We start from the raw sequence: 20,390 nt of genomic DNA, 5'->3' as shown, positions 1-20,390 counted from the left end.
ACAGCTTATTGGCTCTGAATATTCTGCAGGAAAGGTATAGAACCACTGCACACTTGTGATATTCAAACTACATGGGCACCAATAACTGTATGAAGCAAAAGATAAATTTACAAGACAATACATGTATAAATTAGATTAGGCTTCACTTCTTAATATTCCCAAATCACACAGTACATTTGGGAGCAAGACCTATCTGGACTGTTATGAGTATGCTCACCTAAAAATTTTCCAAAAATGCATTTAGTTAATTTGAAAGGCTATTTTTACAGTGCAGAAATCCATTCACCTCTAAATACAATGAGCCAAAAGTAAAGATATAAACCCATATGTTTATACTTTGTGAAACATCCTGGCATTTATAACTTTTCACCTATTCCTGAAAGTCAAGAAAAATCATACTCCAATTAGGCAAGTATTTGGTAACTAAACTTTTCAAGTATTTATATTATACTTGGGCCAGAATTTTACTTAGTAAGTTTGTAGATCAGACCTCCATAACAATTTTAGGAGGGATAATTTTTCCCACTACAACAGCAGATTGAAATATTAAGTTGATAGAAGTTTTCTTATACTTTTATGGTTCTTTCCATTCCAATTAAATGTTTGAATAATTTAACATATTCTAGTTTTATATCTTGGTTTAATTTCTCAGTAATGTAAATATTACCAAACTCTCATTCCTTTTGGACTTAAAAGCACCAGTTCCTAGAAATTATATAGGGATAAATTAAGAACTGAGGGTTGGAGAACCACGGATTATAACTCTAACATGATAATGGAAAAAAGTCACATGACTGGAGGTCCATTGTTCATTCATCCTGTACATGTCTATTGAGCACCTATCCTAGGGTCATATGTGTTCTGGGAACCTAGGAGTAAAACAAGAAAAATTCCCGGCTTTTGAGAGGCTTACACTCTAGTGAAAAAAACATGCCTAAGTAGGTAAATAGAATTGTGATAAAGATCATGAAGGAAGTCAACAGGGTGATAAAACTGATACTATTTCACTATTATCAGAAGGCCCCTCAAAGGAGTTGTGAGTTGAAAGAGAAGCAGCAGCCAGCCAAGGGTGCACTTAAGAAAATATATTCCAGGTAGAAGAAACAAGTTTGCAAGCTGGGCTTGACGGCTGAGGCGAGAGGACCGCACATTCACAGCTACCTCAGTGACTTAGAGGCCCTAAGCAACTTAAAAAGACCTTCTTAAAATCAAAAGGGCTGGCATGTAGCTCAGTGGGAGAACATCCCTGAGTTCAATCCTCTCTACTAAAAAGAAAAGAGAAAGAAAGAAACACCACCTTGCAAAAGCCTGATCACAAGAAAGAACCTGGTACGTTACATTGTGCTGATAATGAGCTAGGTAGGCTCATGGGAAGAGGCAGAAAGAGACCCAAATCTACAAGCATGACCAACCATGCTTGTCCTTTTAGGTAGATGAACAAAACCTTCAGCATATGTACAGATGACCTAGAACAAAACCATCATCAATTTAAATGTCACCAGATTCAAAGACTTACATAATATTCCCACAACTGACTTATGGCTAGCCTGCTTAACCAAAAAGAACCCTGTGAACCTCAAATATCAAATGATTGTCATAGGATTTAATTTTCAAAGAAGCTTCCCAGAGAACCTATACATTTATTGCCAGGAAAATCATATATATAGTCAGAGAACTCGATCCTGGGTACATCACTTCTGAGGGGTTAGGGCCATACACATCCTGCCTTTGGGTAAGTTTACCTTTCATGTTCTTAAAAAGTTTGCATGTCCCTTGCTTCTGATACATCCTGGAATTCTTTTCAGCAGCCAGCCAAGGGTAATATAAGCAGGTCGAGTGTAAGATAAGGAGGCCAAGTGGAGGTGCCATTGCCCCCTTGGAAGGACCTCCTTTGATGGAAGGTAAAGAGAAGTGAGGCTATAAATGAAGGAGGTAAAGTTGGATGGGAAGCAGGTCTGATAGGGAAGGGCCTTGGAGGCAACCACACGGAAGCCAGGAAAGGTTTAAACAGAACGATGCAAGTATATTTCCATGTTTTAGGCTCACTCAGGACTGGGGAGAACTGATCGTGGTAGGCAATGATGGAAGCAGAGCAGGCAAGTGTGAAGGAGGCTTAATTTAGTGGAGATGGGAATGCAGACGTGACTTGACTTGGATCAGATAAGGAGCCTTTGACTTGAGCAACTGGGTAAACTGTATCACTTAAGGTGGGGGAAACGTTTGCTCTCCTCCTTAAATGACACAAATGTGAAAAAACGAATGTTGGACAACAGGCAGCACAGGGTAATGGAATTAAGGCTTGCCCCAGGACTGCTCCAGACAACTGCCCAGCGGCAGCTCCTCACCTGCAGTTTGGAAACAGGACCCAAACAAAACCAAGTAGGCTTGCTGAGTTGGTACGTCAGAATTGAGAATTTGGGCCAGGGTAGCTAGAAAGAGCACTGGAAAGAAAGCAGCTTCAGCTGGAGAGCTCCAGGGACATGCAGAGGGCTTTCAAGTCATAGCTGAGGACTGACCAGCCCAAGCATGAGAAGAAGTACTCAAAGACAAAGAATCGCCAAAAAGCAGCAGAGGGGAAGACTGCTGAAGTTCACGCAAAACATGTTCCCACAGCCAAAGTGGAAAAATCTCATAATGAACAAGATGAGGTACAATATTCAGCAGGATATTGCCTCAGCAGGGAGAAAAATAGCCCTAAAGACTGCTGTGGCCCATCCTACAGAGCTTATAAAAGCAAGCCTTGAAATGATCAAGCTGTTCCCAAATAACTACTTTCCAAAATAAAACTCAAGAATATTTAAAAGATTACAAAACACACACACACACACACACAAACACATAATCACACACACAATGCAAAATTCGCAACCAATAAAAAATTACCAGGCAAATTAAAAAAAAAAAAAGAAAATATGACCCAGATGAGGATGATTTTTTTTAAAAAGCCCAAAAATGATCTTTAATATCCTTGTCTACTATTCTGATTATGAACAGATTATGTGAAACAAGACATAGAAAAAAATATATGAAGGGACAGGCTTGGATATAGCTCAGTTGGTAGAGTGCTTGCCTTGGAAGCACAAGGCCCTGCACCACAAAAAGAATCACTGAAAAACATATGAAGGAGAGATGTAGAAGATGTTTTTTTAAAAAATATTAAAACTTTTACAGATGAAAATTACATTGGATAGAATTAGCAAATCAGAGCAAAAGAACAGGGTTAGAGAATATGAAGGTACAACAAAAGAAACCATGCAAAATTAAAAAGACTGGGGGGGGGGGGGGGGGAATGAGCATCAGTGAGCAGAGAGATACTTCAAGCAGTCTGATGTATATGAAAATTCAAGTCCCAGAAGGAGGTGAATAAGAGTGAAGTATAAAAAAAAATTTTTAAATGCCAAAAATTTTCCAAATTTGATCATGTGAAAATTTAAAACAATATGAAAACTATAAACCCAAAGATTCAGTAAGTCCAATGACCTAAACACAAAAACCATGAAGAAAACTATAACAAATACACTTTATAATTAAATTACACAAATTCAATAGTAAAGATAAAAATCTGAAGAGCAGCCAGTTAAAAAAAGGAACAAAAGTAAAAGTGAATTTAAAAAAACACAAAGTAAAAAATGAAGCAAACTTCTTCTCAGAAATGACAAAATCCAGGAAGCAAGGGACAACCCTATTTTTAAACCTATAATTTTATACCCAGCAAAAGTAGATTTTTAATGTAAAGATTAAAAATACTTCTCAACAGAGTGAGCCTATGTACTTCGGTTATCTTCAAAATGATAGTTAACCATTAATAGATTCTAAATGATGACACTGACATTTCAGAAGATGTAATACCTTTTTGAGAAGAATGGACTGGGCTTGGGGAAGAGGGGAACCATGACTAGGTAAGAATAGAATCAGCAGAAACTTGTTTAAAAAAAAGTATCAACTTAGACTAGGGTAGTGGCAGTGGGAATGGAGGAAAGTGCACTGACCAGAAAAATATCCAAAAGATAATTATTCAGACTTGGTGAGTGAATGTGAGGTCTGAGGAAGAAATCAAAGTTCCCAAGTTCCTGATATGATCAACTATTAATTATACATAATTATCCACCTGAAAAATAACTGGAACCAATTATATACCAACAAAATCATAGCTGAAGGAACCCACAATGCAAAAGTTGCAGATTAAAATAGCAATTTCTTTGGTAGGGGAAAAAGATAAAGGCATCAGCTTTATTCATCTGGTATCTGTACTGAGCTCAATCTTGATTTGGAGACAATTACTGTTTTCGCTCAAGAAAAGTCAGGTTTCTATGAACTCTCTGTTGAGACACTGAAGTACCTCTACAGAACAGTTCCTTCTACAGATAAATCACTATAATGAGCTTTACCATGAAAAAAGTTACAATTCCCAGGAGTATTCATAATGGCTGCAAATTTTTGGTGATCTACTTCTCATTCACCAACCTTGCTTCATGTTTCAATCATCACAGTGAAATTTTAAACGAATTTTAGTAATAATAAAAGTCTACTGTGGATTTACTAAGTGCTAAATTCTTTAAACCATGCTAAGAACCTTACAAGATAATCTCATTTAACTGTAACAATCCTGTTAGGTAGTTATTATGTTTAACAGGTGAGGAAATTGAAATACAAAGAGGTTAATTTGCACGAGATTATGAAGTTAATAATCAGCAGGTATAAGGATTTGAACCCAGAAAGAGGATTTAAACCCAGAAAGATCTGACCTCAATTCCTGGACTCTTGAGAAATTTATCTTGAAGCCTCACACAAATCTTCCCGCATACAGAATACATGTAACCAATATACCAATTGTAAATTAGTACATGCTTTACAAGTAATAATCAAGTTTCACAAAACCTCATCATTAAAATGTTCAGGCTTTCAATCTGCTTCAAGAGAGTCTTCAAAGCAGGTAACTTAATGAGCAAGAATGCACCTGTATGTAATAGGGAATATTGATAAGAGAACCCACAGAATCAAGCAGGCATGGCTTGTTGATCACAGACATCAAAGACCTGAAAGTGTACTGAGGACTGGACATGTAAAGTTGCACAACATCAGCACAGAATCCAGGCTGGATGGACGTGATGAATACACGAACTTACTGAATATGCTGAAGTACTGAGCATATTGTGTGCATGACTTTTTCACCAACAGCTATAGTTATTAGGATAATTCAAAATCATAAACTAATTAAAAATTTCTCCACAATTGAGTAGCTCTCAGTTCAAATGTCATTTTTTCCTTCAATCACAAAAGAGCCTAGAAACCAAACTTCTCCAGTAAAGTTCTTTTATTTGGATTCAACCTAAAATATTTGTTTGACCTCTGCGATAGAGAAATCTCCAATTCTAAAGACTGTAATAGAAAAGTACTGAATTTGCATATTTCCAGTAAAAGATATTTGCTTCATGCTTTGGGGATCTATATAGTTACCCAAAAGACTATTTCCAGTAAATTTAACTATCACAGTACTGAAGTGCCCAGAATAAATTGCCTAACTTAGAAAATTGTCCTTGTGTTACCATAACACACACAGTCTGTAGTCTGTTGACTATTCATATTGTTTGAAAACCACAAAAGTGCAGGTGCTCAGCACGCTGCACACACAGGCGGGAAGGACTTGTTCCTTGGGGAACACCCTTTGTTCAACTGGGCAGAGCTGAGAGCACCTGTGCCTGTGGCCGCGCAGGTGGGTGTCGAACTGGCTTCTGCAGTCATCTCTTTCCTCCATGGGTGAGTACTAATGCCTGCCAGGGAGAGTCCTGGCATGTGACTCAGTTTACGACTTAATTTTCCACAGCTAAAAAAAAAAAAAAAGAAAAGCACCAAAAAAGTTAGTTTCAAGACAGGTGGGAAGCAGAGGTTTACTCACTCACTAGGAACAAAGAACCTTTCCGTAAGAAGAAAAAATGCCAACTCCGGAAACAGCAACCATAGAACATCACAATAAAAAACATTAAAAATTCTAGGATTAAAAATGACACACTACAGCTGGGTGCAGTGGTGCACACCTATAATCCCAGTGGCTCAGGAGGCTGAGGCAGGAGGCTCGTGAGTTCAAAGCCAGCCTCAGCAAAAGCAAGGCACTAAACAACTCAGACACTGTTTCTAAATAAAACACAAAAGAGAATTGGGGATGTGGCTCAGTGGCTGAGTGCCCCTAAGTTCAATACCCGGCACGCGCGCGCACACACACACACACACACAAAATGACACATTGCAGTTCATGTGTTGTTGGTTCTCATTTATTCTACCCCATTATATCTACCTCGATCAGAAAAAGTCCATTACCTAGCCTATGCTATTAAACTGACATGAAACTTGAGTTTTGGATCAGACAAGAGTTGTCTATTATACTTGTGTAAAATGAGGAAACCTAAGCTGAGAAACCTGTGGACCACCAAGCAGAATTCCTGCTTCTTTACCTCAAGAGTTATCCTGGGGATACTGAGTGCGCTCACCCCCGACACTGGCAGACAGACTCCTGACAACGACAGACACCCTCACTGGGGCTCCCCATCCTCTTTGGAGGCTGATGGGGGCATTATGAATTATTCCTGAGGGTGTGGCCACCATCATTGGAAGGGTGGCTCCCTTCCTGAGACACCTACAGGAGACTGGAGGCCCTCTGACAGGTACCTCTATTTACTCACTTACATCCTACACCCTTCCCCATCCTCTTCGTTCACCACTAGAAATTCTGTAAATAATAATCAAACTCATCATGTTTATTATAATACTGTTAAAGTCTTTATAGGGGCTATCTGGTTCAGGACTGCATTTTCTTTGTATTGGATGCTGCTAATGTTGATGTCCCCTTCAAAGGAGAGGTACTGGAAGAGTGCAGGGTCACAATAAGCCTGCAGGGAGGAAACTTCAGTACCTCATATCTTCACTGCTAGAAGGGAATATACAGAAATAATATGAAAAAACAGGGGAAGAAAGTATCCCTAACAAACCAAGATGCTATTTTGATAGAATCTAATGACAGTATGGCAGTAGAAATGACAGAAAAAGAGTTTAGAATCTGCATAATTAAAATGATTTGTGAAGCAAAAGATGAGATAAGAGAGCATATGCAGGCAATGCATGATCACTCCAACAAACAGTTAAAAGAGCAAATACAGGAAGCAAAAGAACACCTCAATAAAGAGAGATTCTGAAAAAAAAAAAAAGAGAGAGAGAGAGAAATCCTTGAAATGAAAGAAACAATAAACCAAATTAAAAACTCAATAGAAAGCATCACCAACAGAATAGATCTCAGGGAAGACAGAATCTCAGACAATGAAGACAAAATATTTAATCTTGAAAATAAAGTTGACAAAACTGAGAAGATGGTAAGAAATCATGAATGGAACCTCCAAGAATTATGGGATATCATGAAAAGACCAAATTTAAGAATTATTGGGATTAAGGAAGACACAGAGATACAAACCAAAGGAATGAACAACCTGTTCAATGAAATGCTATCAGAAAATTTCCCAAACCTGAAAAATGAAATGGAAAATCAAATACAAGAGGCTTACAGAACACCAGGTACACAAAATTACAAAAGATCCACACCAAGGCACATTATAATGAAAATACCTCACATACAAGATAAAGATAGGATTCTAAGACTGCAAGAGAAAAGTATCAGATTACTTATAAGGTGAAACCAATATGGATGTTAGCAGATTTCTCAGCCCAGACCCTAAAAGTAAGAAGGGTCTGGAACAATGTATTTCAAACTCTGAAAGAACATGGATGTCAACCGAGAATCCTATACCCAGCAAAAGTAACCTTCAGATTTGATGAGGAAATAAAATCTTTCCACAATAAACAAAAGTTAGAAGAATTTACAAATAGAAAGTCTGCACTATAGAACGTTCTCAGCAAAATATTTTGTGAGGATGAAGTGAAAAACAACAATACAAGTCAACAAAGGGAGGAACTACCCTAAAAGAAAAGCCCGTCAAAGGAGAAACCAAGTCAAGATAAAAACCAAAAATAAGTCAAAATGACCAGGAATACAAATCATATCACAATAATAACCCTGAATGTTAATGGCCTAAACTCAATAATCAAAAGACATAGACTGGCAAATTGAATTAAAAAGAAAGACCCAACAATATGCTACCTTCAGGAGACTCCACATTGAAAAAGACATCCACAGACTAAAGGTGAAAGGATGGGGAAAAAACATACCATGCATATGGACTCAGTAATAAAGCAGGGTCTCCATCTTCAAGTCAGATAAAGTGGACTTCAAACCTAAGTTAGTCAGAAGGGATAAAGAAGGACATTTCATACTGCTTAAGAGAATCATAAATCAGCAAGACATAATGATTTTAAATATTTATGCCCCAAACAATGGAGCATGTATGTACATCAAACAAACTCTTCTCAATTTTAAGAATGAAATAGACCAAAAACACAATAATAGTGGGGACTTTAACACACCATTCTCACCACTGGATAGATCCTCCAAACGAAAACTGAACAAAGAAACTATAAAACTAAATAATACAATCAATGATATAGACTTAATGGATATTTACAGAGTATTTCACCCATCATCGAGTGAATATACTTTCTTCTCAGCAGTTCATGGATCCTTCTCCAAAATAGACCATATGCTATGCCACAAAGAAGCCATTAGTAAATACAAAAAAATAGAGATACTACCTTGTATCCTATCAGACCATAATGGAATGCAATTAGAAATCAATGATAAAAAAAATAGAGACTACTCTAACACCTGGAGATTAAATAATATGCTACTGAATGATGCAATGATAACAGAAGACATCAGGGAAGAAATAAAAAGATTCTTAGAGGTAAATGAGAACAATGACATAACATACCAAAATCTCTGGGACACTCTGAATGCAGTACTAAGAGGAAAGTTCATTGCATTGAGTTCATACTTTAAAAAAATAAAAAATCAACAACTAAATGAACCTAACATTACATCTCAAAGCCCTAGTAAAAACAAGATGTATCCCATTTGTTTACAATAAAAATAAATTTTAAAAAAAGTTAATGAAAAAATAAATAAATAAAAGTTAAAAAAGCACTAGAAAAAGAAGAACAGATCAACACCAAAAATAGTAGAAGACAGGAAATAACTAAAATCAGAGCTGAAATCAATTAAATTGAAACAAGAGAAACAATTCAAAAAATTGACAAAAAGTTGGTTCTTTGAAAAAGTAAATAAAATTAATAAACCCTTAGCCACACTAAAGAGAAGGAGAGAGAAAACTCAAATTACTAGAATTCGTGATGAAAAAGGAAAGGTCATGACAGACATCATTGAAATACATAACATAATTAGAAGCTACTTTGAAATCTATACTCCAACAAAATAGAAAATATCGAAGACATTGACAAATTTTTAGAGGCATATGATCCACCCAAACTGAATCAGGAAGACATATACAATTTAAACAGGTCAATTTCAAGCACGAAAATAGAAGAAGCCATCAAAAGCCTACCAACCAAGAAGAGCCCAGGACCAGATGGATTCTCAGCTGAATTCTACAAGACCTTTAAAGAAAACCTGATACCAATACTCCTCAAAGTGTTCCAGGAAATAGAAAAGGAGGGAATCCTTCCAAACTCATTCTATGAGGCTAGTATCACTCTGATACTAAAACCAGACAAAGATTCATCAAGGAAAGAGAACTTTAGACCAATATCCCTGATGAACATAGATGCAAAAATCCTTAACAAAATACTGGCAAACTGCATACAAAAATGTATTTAAAAGATAGTGCGCCATAATCAAGTGGGGTTTATCCTAGGGATGCAAAGTTGGTTCAACATCCAGAAATCAATAAATGTAATTCATCACATCAATAGACTTAAAAGTTAAGAATCATATGATTATTTCAATAGAGGCAGAGAAAGTGTTTGATAAAATACAGCACCCCTTCATGCTCAAAACACTAGAAAAAAATAGGAATAGTAGGAACATACCTCAACATTGTAAAGGCTATGTATGCTAAGCCCACAGCCAACATCATTCTTTTTTTTTTTTTTTTTTTTTTTTTTTGCGGTGCTGGGGATTGAACCCAGAGCCTTATGCTTGTGAGGCAAGCACTCTACCAACTGAGCTATATCCCCAGCCCAACATCATTCTTAATGGAGAAAAACTGAAAGCATTCCCTCTAAAAACTGGAACAAGACAGGGATGCCTTCTTTCACCATTTCTATTCAACATCGTCTTTGAAACACTAGCCAGAGCAATTAGACCAAAGAAATTAAAGAGATACAAATAGGAAAAGAAGAACTCAAGCTGTCACTATTTGCCAATGACATGATTCTGTATTTAGAGGATCCAAAAAAACTTCACTAGAAAACTTCTAGACCTAATAAATGAATTCAGCAAAGTAGCAGGATATAAAATCAGTATGCATAAATCTAATGCATTTATATTCATAAGTGATGAATCCTCTGAAAGAGAAGTTAGGAAGACCACTCCATTCACAACAGCCTCAAAAAGAAAAGAAAATACTTGGGACTAATCTAACAACAGAGGTCAAAGACCTCTACAATGAGAACTACAGAACACTAAAGAAAGAAATTGAAGAAAACCTCAGAAGATGGAAAGATCTCCCATATTCTTGGATAGGCAGAATTAACATTGTCAAAATGACCATTCTACCAAAGGCACTATACCTCTTCAATGCAATTCCAATTAAAATTCCAATGACATTCCTCATAGAAATAGAGAAAGTAGTCATGAACTTCATCAGGAAGAATAAGAGACCTCGAATGGCCAAAACAATCCTGAGCAGAAAAAGTGAAGCAGGAGGTATCACAATACCAGACCTTAAACTATACTACAGAGCAATAGTAACAAAAACAGCATGGTATTGGTACCAAAATAGACGGGCAGACCAATGGTACAGAATAGAAGACACAGAGATGAACCCACTTAAATACAGTCACCTCATACTAGACAAAGGAGCCAAAAACATACAATGGAGAAAAGATAGCCTGTTCAATAAACGGTGCTGGCAAAACTGGAAATCCATATGCAGTAAAATGAAATTAAACCTCTATCTCTCACCCTGCACAACACTCAACTCAAAATGGATCAAGGACTTAGGAATTAGACCAGAGACCCTGCACCAAATAGAAGACAAAGGAGGCCCGAATCTTTATCATGTTGGCTTAGGATCAGACTTCCTCAACAAGACTCCCAAAGCACAAGAAATCAAAGCAAGTATCAATAAATAGGATGAAATCAAATTGAAAAGCTTTTTCTCAGCAAAGAATACAATCAATAATGTGGAAAGAGAGCCTATAGAGTGGGAGAAAATCTTTTCCACACACACTTCAGATAGAGCACTTATCTTCAATATTTATAAAGAACTTATAAAACTTTACACCAAAAATACAAAGAACCCAATCAATACATGGACCAAGGAAATGGACACTTTACAGAAGACATATAGGCGATTAATAAATATATGAAAAAGTGTTCAACATTTCTAGTAATTAGAGAAATGCAAATTAAAACCACTCTAAGATTTCATCTTACTCCAATTAGAATGGCTATTACTAAGAACACAAACAATAATAGATGTTGGCGTGGATGTGGGGAAAAAAAAAGCACACTTTTCCATTGCTGGTAGAGTTGCAAATTGGTGCAGTCACTCTGGAAAGCAGTGTGGAGAATCCTCAGAAAACTTGGAATGGATCCACCTTTTGACCCAGTAATCCCACTCCTCAGTTTATACCCAGAGGACTTAAAATTAGCATACTACAGTAATGCAGCCACATCAATGTTTATAGCAGCTCAATTCACAATAGCTAGATTGTGGAACCAACCTAGGTGCCCTTCAACTGATGAATGGATAAAGAAACTGTGGTATATAGATGTTGGCATGGATGTGGGGAAAACTGTGGTATATATACACAATGGAATATTATTCAACTATAAAGAATAATAATATTATGGCATTTGCAAATAAATGGATGGAATTGGAGAATATCATGCTAAGTGAAATAATCCAATCCCAAAAAACCAAAGACCGAAAGTTTTCCCTGATAAGAGGAGAATGATATATAATAGGGTTGGGGGGTTGGCGAGTGAGAGAAGAATGGAGGAATGTTAGATTGTAGAAGTGGGGGGGTATGAAAAATGGTGGAATGAGACAGACATCATTACCCTATGTACATGTATGATTACACGAATGGGATGAATCTACATCATGCACAATCATAGAAATGAAATGATGTACCCCATTTGTGTACAATGAATCAAAATGCAGTCTGTAAAAAATAAATAATTTTAAAAAAGAGCCATCCTGGTGCTATGAGCACAGATTGTTATACACGGCACTGTTTAAGACTAAGATACAGCCATAAAACTCTAATAAAAAAGGTAAAATAAAACTCAGACGGCTATCAAAAAAAAAAAAAAAAAGACTAAGACACAGCAGAGTGGAGGTCACACTTACTCTTATATTAAATCCTAGAAGATCACTTATAACTCCTGAGACAGCAGAAAGTATAACTACTCTTGTGATATTGTAGATTAAGGGATTCATTGTCAGTCCATAGAGTCTAAATGGTGTGTCCAGCTCCTACAAAAACATGGAAGAATTTGAAATGAGACACTGTTTTAGAATAGCTATCAGTGATTTCCTTCTAAGTCTCGGTTGAGGAAGACTGCATAAGGATGTCTTTTCTTAGTATTTAAGAGCCAACTTCAAAAAATCCATAGACTACTCTTACCTACTTTTCTACAACATCAGCTTTTTAAGGTAGATTGGAGTAATACGTCATTTGTGGGTGGGGTGGGGAAGTAATTTAAAAAATATGGTAGACATCAGTAGTCATCAGAACCTGGGTAGCAACGCTGGAAATTTTTTCTTATACAGTTATTAACCCCAAACCATCCAGTTGTCATTTTGAATCTAGCCTGGTACCTATTTGTTGTCAGGGTCTTTTCTAAGAACTATTGATTTAATCATTTAATTAAAACCAAGCTTGATTCACTTTATTTTTCTCATAGAAAAACATGGTGGCCACGACTGGAGCCCTGGTCCTTTGTGCAGAGGCTGGTGTAGGTCTGTGGCCTTGGTGGAAAATTCCTCATAGACTGGGTAAACACACCTCTTCCCAAAGGTCAGGAATGGGACAGCTGTAGGTCTTGCAGACAGCATCAAGGATGGCCTGGGTGAAGTGTGCCATGGTGGCACTGCAGCCCCTGATCAAGGTCTAGCAGTGATGGATACCAGTCATTGGCAAAAGCATTTTAGGCACAGAGGCCCTGACTATGCGAGGACCTCTGGGACAGGGATGAGGCCACTGACAGAGGCACAGCAGCCAGTGCCCTTGCAAGGGCAGTGTGAAGCTTGCCTACCTTGTTCCTCCAGCAGCCTTGCCAGATAGGGATGATGGAGGGCTTGACCCTCAAATGGCACTGGCGACCTCTCTGGTGCACTAATACACAGACCAACATGGCCAATTTAGTCACTGATGGTAAAAAACCTGGTCTGTAGGCCAGCGTGGATCTGCTTTTACACAGACAAAACTTCATCTGGGAGGGATGTTCCCAGAAAAAATTCAATGATGTCTGATTCTTTAACAGACAGGGAAGTAAGGCAGATCTCTGTGGCATGTGCTGCTTGTTTATGACCACGTGGCCCAACTTGGAGATAGGGAGTCCCTCTTTTTTTCTTCAGTCCTGCCTCCTCCAGGAGTTCTGGCCCTGACCTCCACCTTGACCCTGGATGCTTTGGCTCCAGGGCCTCCTCACCATTTGCTGTTTCTCAGAGAATAAGCTAACTTAATTTAAATTGTAGTAAGATTACCTCATAAAATAATACTTACTTTTAACAACTTGGTGGACAGCTTTAATACATTGTTTACTAGAGTGAGCTGCTCCTTCTTATTTGGCTTTTTTTCCATTTTAAGATATAAATTAATCTAAGGGAAGAAACAGAGAATAAGAAATTGCACAAAAAGAAAGATACATATATATTATACTGCATAAAATGTGGCAGATTTTAAGGGCCATTTTTCAAGTAAAATTTGAAAAATTGCAGCTATTTCTACAGAAAACATATGTCATGTACCCTAGCCCCCATCTCTAATCAGTCTCCCTTTGGCAAAGAAAAACTACTTAATTAAGAAAATACAATTAATGATTAAGCAATTTAAATAGCAAAACAATTAAAATGTTTAAATTAATTATAATTAGTGTGAAAACTCTTTGAGTTCAAAAACTATTTTATTAATCTCAATATCCCTGAATACTTTAATATCCTTATTAAACACTGTGGAAAGAAAAAAAATAGCTGCTTTTAACTTGCTAAGTTATTTATTTTTTCCCTTAGAGGAAGTAATCTCCACTATAATTCTAAGGCAACAAACAAAAAACTAATGATTCCAAATATTTTTACTTGCAAGTTTATGGGTAAACTTGAAATTAAAATCAAAGTTAAAAAGAAATCACTTTATACTACTCTGTATGTATAAGAAATATTTCTCAATCTTGGTATATATATTCATATTCTGAAAAATAAGCATTTTCCAAACACTGAATAATGTATTCTACAGCTGATAAAGAAATTCAAAAGATTTAACATATTAAATAACAAGTAGTCTAAAGATGGAAGAATAGACGTAGAGTATGAGATTAAGAGCAAGCTGTAAGCCATGTGCCAAGGCACAGGTCTGTAATCCCAGCTACTAGAGAGGTGGAGGTACTACAAGAATCTCAAGTTCAAGTCCAGTCTCAGCAGCTTAGTGAGATCATCTCAAAATAAAAAGGGCAGGAGATGCAACGTGGCTTAGAGGTAAACAGCCCTTCATTTCAATTCCTACTCTGCCCTGCCCCCAAAAAAGCATGGTCCATTACTACCAATAAAATACCTTTATAGTATACAAAGTATTTTCAACCCATTAGATCATAATTCTCACAATCCTGGGGGTGTGAAGAGAAGATGTCATATCCATTATATAAAGATTAAACAATTACAGAGCAGCAAAATGACTTGTGAGGTCATTCAGCTAGAAAGTCACAGCCAGATAGTGATTCAGTCCTGAATATGTAGCATAAATTTTACAGTATATTATGCCATTTCTAACCACTGAGCAAAATTGAAAAGACCAATCAATACCTGTTCAGTAAGTAATATCGAAACATTGCTGTATTTCTTATTGGTTTCAGACCCAAGTGAGGCCAGGCGCAGTAAAAAAAGTAGTAAAGCTGTTTCCCAAATCAAAAACTCCCAGTTATAAGCATCATTCAGGAAAGTTTTATGTCCTTGGAGAACCTATTAAAATACCCAAGAAAAGTTCAATTTTTAATTTGCCTTAAAATCATATAATTACTCCTTTATTAATTTTAAAACATTTAAAGAATTTGATATTTTAATACTTAGAATTTACTATTTTAATCCTCACAAAGTATTAATTACTTAACTAACCATATATATTTAAGTTTCCCAGGTATTTTTCCTTTTCATGAAAGACAGTAAGGGTCTAATAGTAACAAAGGAGAAGAACATAATACAATAAGTAAAACAAGACAGATGCATTTGCAGCTACTATAACCACCATTGTCCACTCACAAGTATACGGTAACCACTGTTCAAAGTATTAAATCTGCATCATGTCTAACGAGCTTCCTAAAATGTGTGAACCGTCGTCACACTGGTACTACTATAAAATCCTAAAGATCAGTTCTGCTTTCCAAATAACAGCAGCAGCAGCAGCTTTCAATTTTGGGGTGCCTATTATGTGTTAGGTTGGTTGTTTTTGTTTGTTTCTATGGTGCTGGGGATGGAACCCAGGCCTTGCACATGCTAGGCAACACTCTGCCACTGAGCTGCATCCCAAATCCTTATAATATATCAAGTTTTCTGATGAAGGTTTTATCGTTTTTAAAGTTTCTTTAAAAAGTTATTTACTCAAATAAACCAAGGTAAAATAATTTATTGAAAAACATGCAGAGAACTCAGGCCAAATACAGGCCTTTTGAAAGACAGGAAGTCACCCAGCAGCTGCCCTCTCCATCCTTCTGCACTTAGCCAGTCAAACTCCTGGCTACACTCTTGACCAATCCCACTGCCTTACAAGACTCATGTTTTCTGCTTCCCCATTAACTCTGGCTTATACCAGTTGTGGTTTGTCTGGCACCTTATGGCCCCACTGACTCCTTGTGACCTTTATTCCCCAAAATCCATCACTGATATCACAGATTCTTAGCTCTAATTTCCAAAAGAAAGAATACATTAGCTCAGTCTGGGTCAAGCTCATCCACGTCCATTAGTTATAACCAGGAGGAAAGTAACAACTAGTAGCAAAATAGCCCTACCTGTTCAGAAAGGTAACACTATTTGTTGCGCAACAATAGATAACAAATACACAAATCATAACCAAACTGCTACAAAATCAAACACAAAGAAAAATCATTAAAATGAGCTGGAAGAAAAGGACATTATGTTTAAAAGAGCAGCAATAAGACTAACAACTTTCAGGCACAGTGGAGCACACATAAAATCCCAGTGACTCGGAAAACTGAAGCAGGAAGATCAAAAGTTCGAGGCCAGCCTCAGCAACCTCAAGAACCTGCCTCGTAAAGGGTTGGGGATATAGCTCACTGGTAAAGTGCCCCTGGATTCAATCCTCAGTACAAAAAAACCTGACAACTAACTTCTCAAGATAAAATAAGGGAGACTGGGGTTGTGGCTCAGTGGTAGAGAGTTTGTCTAGCATGTGTGGGGCACTGGATTTGATTCTCAGCACCACATATAAATAAATGAATAAAATAAATATCTACCAACATCTAAAAATTATTTTTTTAAAAAAAGATAAAATAAGGAAATTAGAAGACAAAGAATGCTAAAAATACAGAAACTTATAGGCAACCTATAATCCTTTCCCAGTAAATAATATCCTTCAAAAAGGAAAGTGACAAAAGACATTTCAAATAAGCAAAAACAGAGAGCTCATCACCAGCAGACTGGCACCAAAATAAATTGTAAATAAGTTATTCAGGGAGGAGGAAAATAATCCTAGAGAAACACAGAAATATAAGAAATAATGAAAAATAATAAATATGTGAATATATAAATTGACTACACAAAAAGCAGTAATCATACACTTTGGGTTTAAAATATATATAAAATTAAAATAATGGATAGTAATACAAAAGATGAAAGAATAAATGATATAAAGTATTCCCACCTCTTAGCACTATCAAGGAAGCTATAAATCTTTTTATTGGGCTATACTGAGTCAATTGACTTCAATAAATTAATCTCAGATTACTGAAACAACAGTAAAAGAATGTATAATAAGTTAATTGAGAGGATTAAATGGAATATTAAGGAATATTTGATTAATAAAAAGATGATAAGAGGAGAGAAAAAGGAAAACTAACAGGTGGACCAAACAGGAACCAAATAGTGTCTGTAGTTACAGTAATTATGTTAAGTTTTAGACGGCCAGATACATCAAAACACTGTGATGCTGGATTAAGAAAAAAGCAACCAAAAAAGAACACGCAAATTACAGAGACACACACCTAAAATGTGAGACCCCAGAAATGAACGTGGATAGATAAAAATATAAAACAACCACAACACAGCTGATGCAGTTAATACCAAATCAAGCAGAAACATTAGAAGTAGAGACATTCTGTAAGGTCACACAAGAAAAAAAAAAAAAGTCTGACACTTTTCCAGATTAAAGAAACTGCAGAGACATGACAACTAAATGCAATGTGTGCTTCTGAATTGGATCCTGGGTTCAGGAAAAATCAATAGTAAAAACAACAGCTATAAATAGGACATAAAAATCAATCCAAAAAATAAGATAGCTAATAATTCTAAATCTGGATATACCCAGTTATAGCCTGAAGATACATAAAGCAAAAATGGACAGAAATAAAAGGAAAACCAGATAAATCCACAACAAATCATAGTTGACTTGATGACAGATGACAGAAGAAGCAAACCAAAAAATAAGTAAGGATACAGGCAATGTAAGCAATGCAACTAATAAACTTGGGCTAACTGATAGAGAACATTGCCGTCAACAATGACAGAATACAGATCCTTCCCAAGCACTGACAGAAGGCTTACTTAGTAAAACTGAACGTATGCTAGATAGCAAAGTCAGCCTCCATATATTTCAAAAGACTGAAAAAAGAATATGTACTCTGACCACAGTAGAACTAAGTTAAAAGTCAATAAATGGAGAAGTACAAGAGAAACCTGTACACTTCTTGTAATGCATAAAGAACAAAAGTGCTTGATAAGAAATAGGACATAGCTCAGTGCCACGGTGCATGCCTGTAATCCTAGCAACTTGGGAGGCTAAGGCAGGGGGACCACAAGTTCAAGACCAGCTTCAGCAACTTAGTGAGACCTTGTCAAAATTAAAAAGTGAAAAAAGGTCCAGGGATGTAGCTCAATGTAGAGCACCCTGGGTTCAATCCCCAGTACAAAAAAAAAAAAAGAGAGAGAGAGAGAGAAATAGGCGCTTCAAGGGGTTCCCACTGGCCAAATCTGGAACAATTTAGGCATCAAAACAAAGTATTAGATTATAAACGCTGGATAAAAAATAAGAATACATACTTCCACCATGTAATAAATGTGGGGAAAAGAAAAGAAAGAAAGGTCTACCCTACTCTAGAGTAACAACTAAAAAATGTAGAATGATATAGTTAGAAAAATCACTATTTTGCAAATCAGGGTATGACAGTTTTTTATTATCAGGCAAAAATTACCAACTAAAATGAAATTAAAATGATCACAGCCTAGAACACTTCAAAATTACTTGTATACTCATTTCAAAAAAACTAGAAAATTAACAAATATCCAAATTGCAAAAGAAATGCAGACACAATTAAAAATGTATACTTAAACACAGGATGATCTGGTTTAAAAAAGAAAACAAACCCTATAATAGAATTTCCATTTTTCATTAAAACAGATATGAAACTTTTACCTGGGCACAACAAATGAAAGCAATTGAAAGTGTAAGTAAGAAGACGGAAGATACAACCACATCAACTGAACGCTGTGGACCCCGTCTCTGTGGAGCAAGACACATGTTAAAATTTTAGATTACTGTCAGAGACAGCAATAGCCCTCACAACATTAAAACCCTGAATTTTACTATATAAGAAGTTTTCTTTTCTTTTTTTTCAAGATTTGTGATTATTTTTAATTATCTTAAATCTTACGGTCACATAATTTGCAAATTTGTACTGATGGTGTATTTCCTTTATTTTAATGCTGCATCTAATGAGTTGGCAAAAAGCACCACTACCAACCACATATACACAGATGTTCCACAGCATTGTGTTTTTGAATAGTTGTTTCAAGACATCCTCAATTATAACTTAGTCTTAGAAAGTAAAGAATTAAAAAGTAAAGTCTAACTTGCTATTGTATCATGATGACGTAAAAGCATCTGAACTTATAGATCAACTATAAAATGTGAGAAGTATTAAGTATTTTTTATTTAACATTATACATAAACCATACTAAAATGCCTTTCCATAAGGAAAAGACAGCATTTTAGATATAGAGAATTCTAATTAAATTTGCATGGTCCACAAAAATATAAAGTAGACACTGCTTCCTACATGAGAAGTTTCTGACACAGAATTTTTACATACTTTTGGGTATCATCAGCTCAAACACTGAAACCTGAGCCTTTCCATACTAAGAGGGTAACTGATTCATTCATATAATTTTAGTTGTATATCTCCCCAAAAGTCACAAAGAGATGCAGTATTTACTACTCTACCTTAGGAAATTTAAATTTTCTCTTCCCTTTCCGAGCCTTTATTTCACCCTGTGCAGTTTCACCAGCACATCCCATCCAACTTGGTACCCAGAAAGTCTTGGCCACTGGTATAATCTGTTCAATACCCAGAGCTACACTGAGTAACTGCTGCCAGAAACTTCAATGAGCATGTTCTCTTGTGTATTCTTGCATATATCCTATCACTAATCAAATAAAACTCACCTTTAGATAGGAACGCAGTGATAACCATATTTTAATGTTCTCCACTTTTTTAAGTCTGAAATGAGGTATTTCATATTTCCTAGCTTTCCTTGCAGAAGTAATATGGCTGAAGAGTTTTGCAAATAAAAATCTCTAGAGGAGATTAAAAATCACAAAGTGAAATAAACATGCATGCATATTTATATAACTGTCAACAATATTCTCAGAATCTTTAAATGTTAAAATAATGAAATTTTTATCAGTGACCACTAGGATAGGCAATGAAAAAACTTCATTAATAGCTCAATTACCCTGTTGCATCTAAAGCACACTACATAGCAAAATCTCTCTCTATAAAATGGTGTACTCGGGGCTGGGGAGATAGCTCAGTCGGTAGA

General features: G+C 36.2%; 1 protein-coding gene across 8 annotated transcripts in view; it reads right to left on the bottom strand.

Moving 5' to 3' along the window:
• Positions 1-5,288: 5,288 nt before the first annotated feature.
• Phtf1 (putative homeodomain transcription factor 1) overlaps positions 5,289-20,390 on the bottom strand; it is a 47,561-nt gene continuing 32,459 nt past the window's right edge. For 5 of the 8 annotated variants that reach the window (XM_047553365.1, XM_047553379.1, XM_047553394.1 and 2 more), the window contains 6 exons: positions 20,014-20,145; positions 18,985-19,071; positions 15,147-15,302; positions 13,855-13,950; positions 12,477-12,602; positions 5,290-5,824 (listed from right to left, as the gene is read on the bottom strand). In XM_047553365.1, the coding sequence (XP_047409321.1) occupies positions 5,804-5,824; positions 12,477-12,602; positions 13,855-13,950; positions 15,147-15,302; positions 18,985-19,071; positions 20,014-20,145 (618 nt within the window). In that variant the 3' untranslated portion in view covers positions 5,290-5,803. Of the gene's footprint in view, positions 5,825-12,476; positions 12,603-13,854; positions 13,951-15,146; positions 15,303-18,984; positions 19,072-20,013; positions 20,146-20,390 lie in introns of all 8 variants that reach the window. The other 3 variants (XM_047553369.1, XM_047553401.1, XM_047553387.1) reach the window with 1 other exon arrangement.

This window comes from Sciurus carolinensis, chromosome 1, assembly GCF_902686445.1.
Source record: "Sciurus carolinensis chromosome 1, mSciCar1.2, whole genome shotgun sequence".
NCBI classification, from domain to species: Eukaryota; Metazoa; Chordata; class Mammalia; order Rodentia; family Sciuridae; genus Sciurus; species Sciurus carolinensis.
Note: the sequence above shows the minus strand (reverse complement) of the source record. Positions and strands in the feature narration are given on the sequence as shown.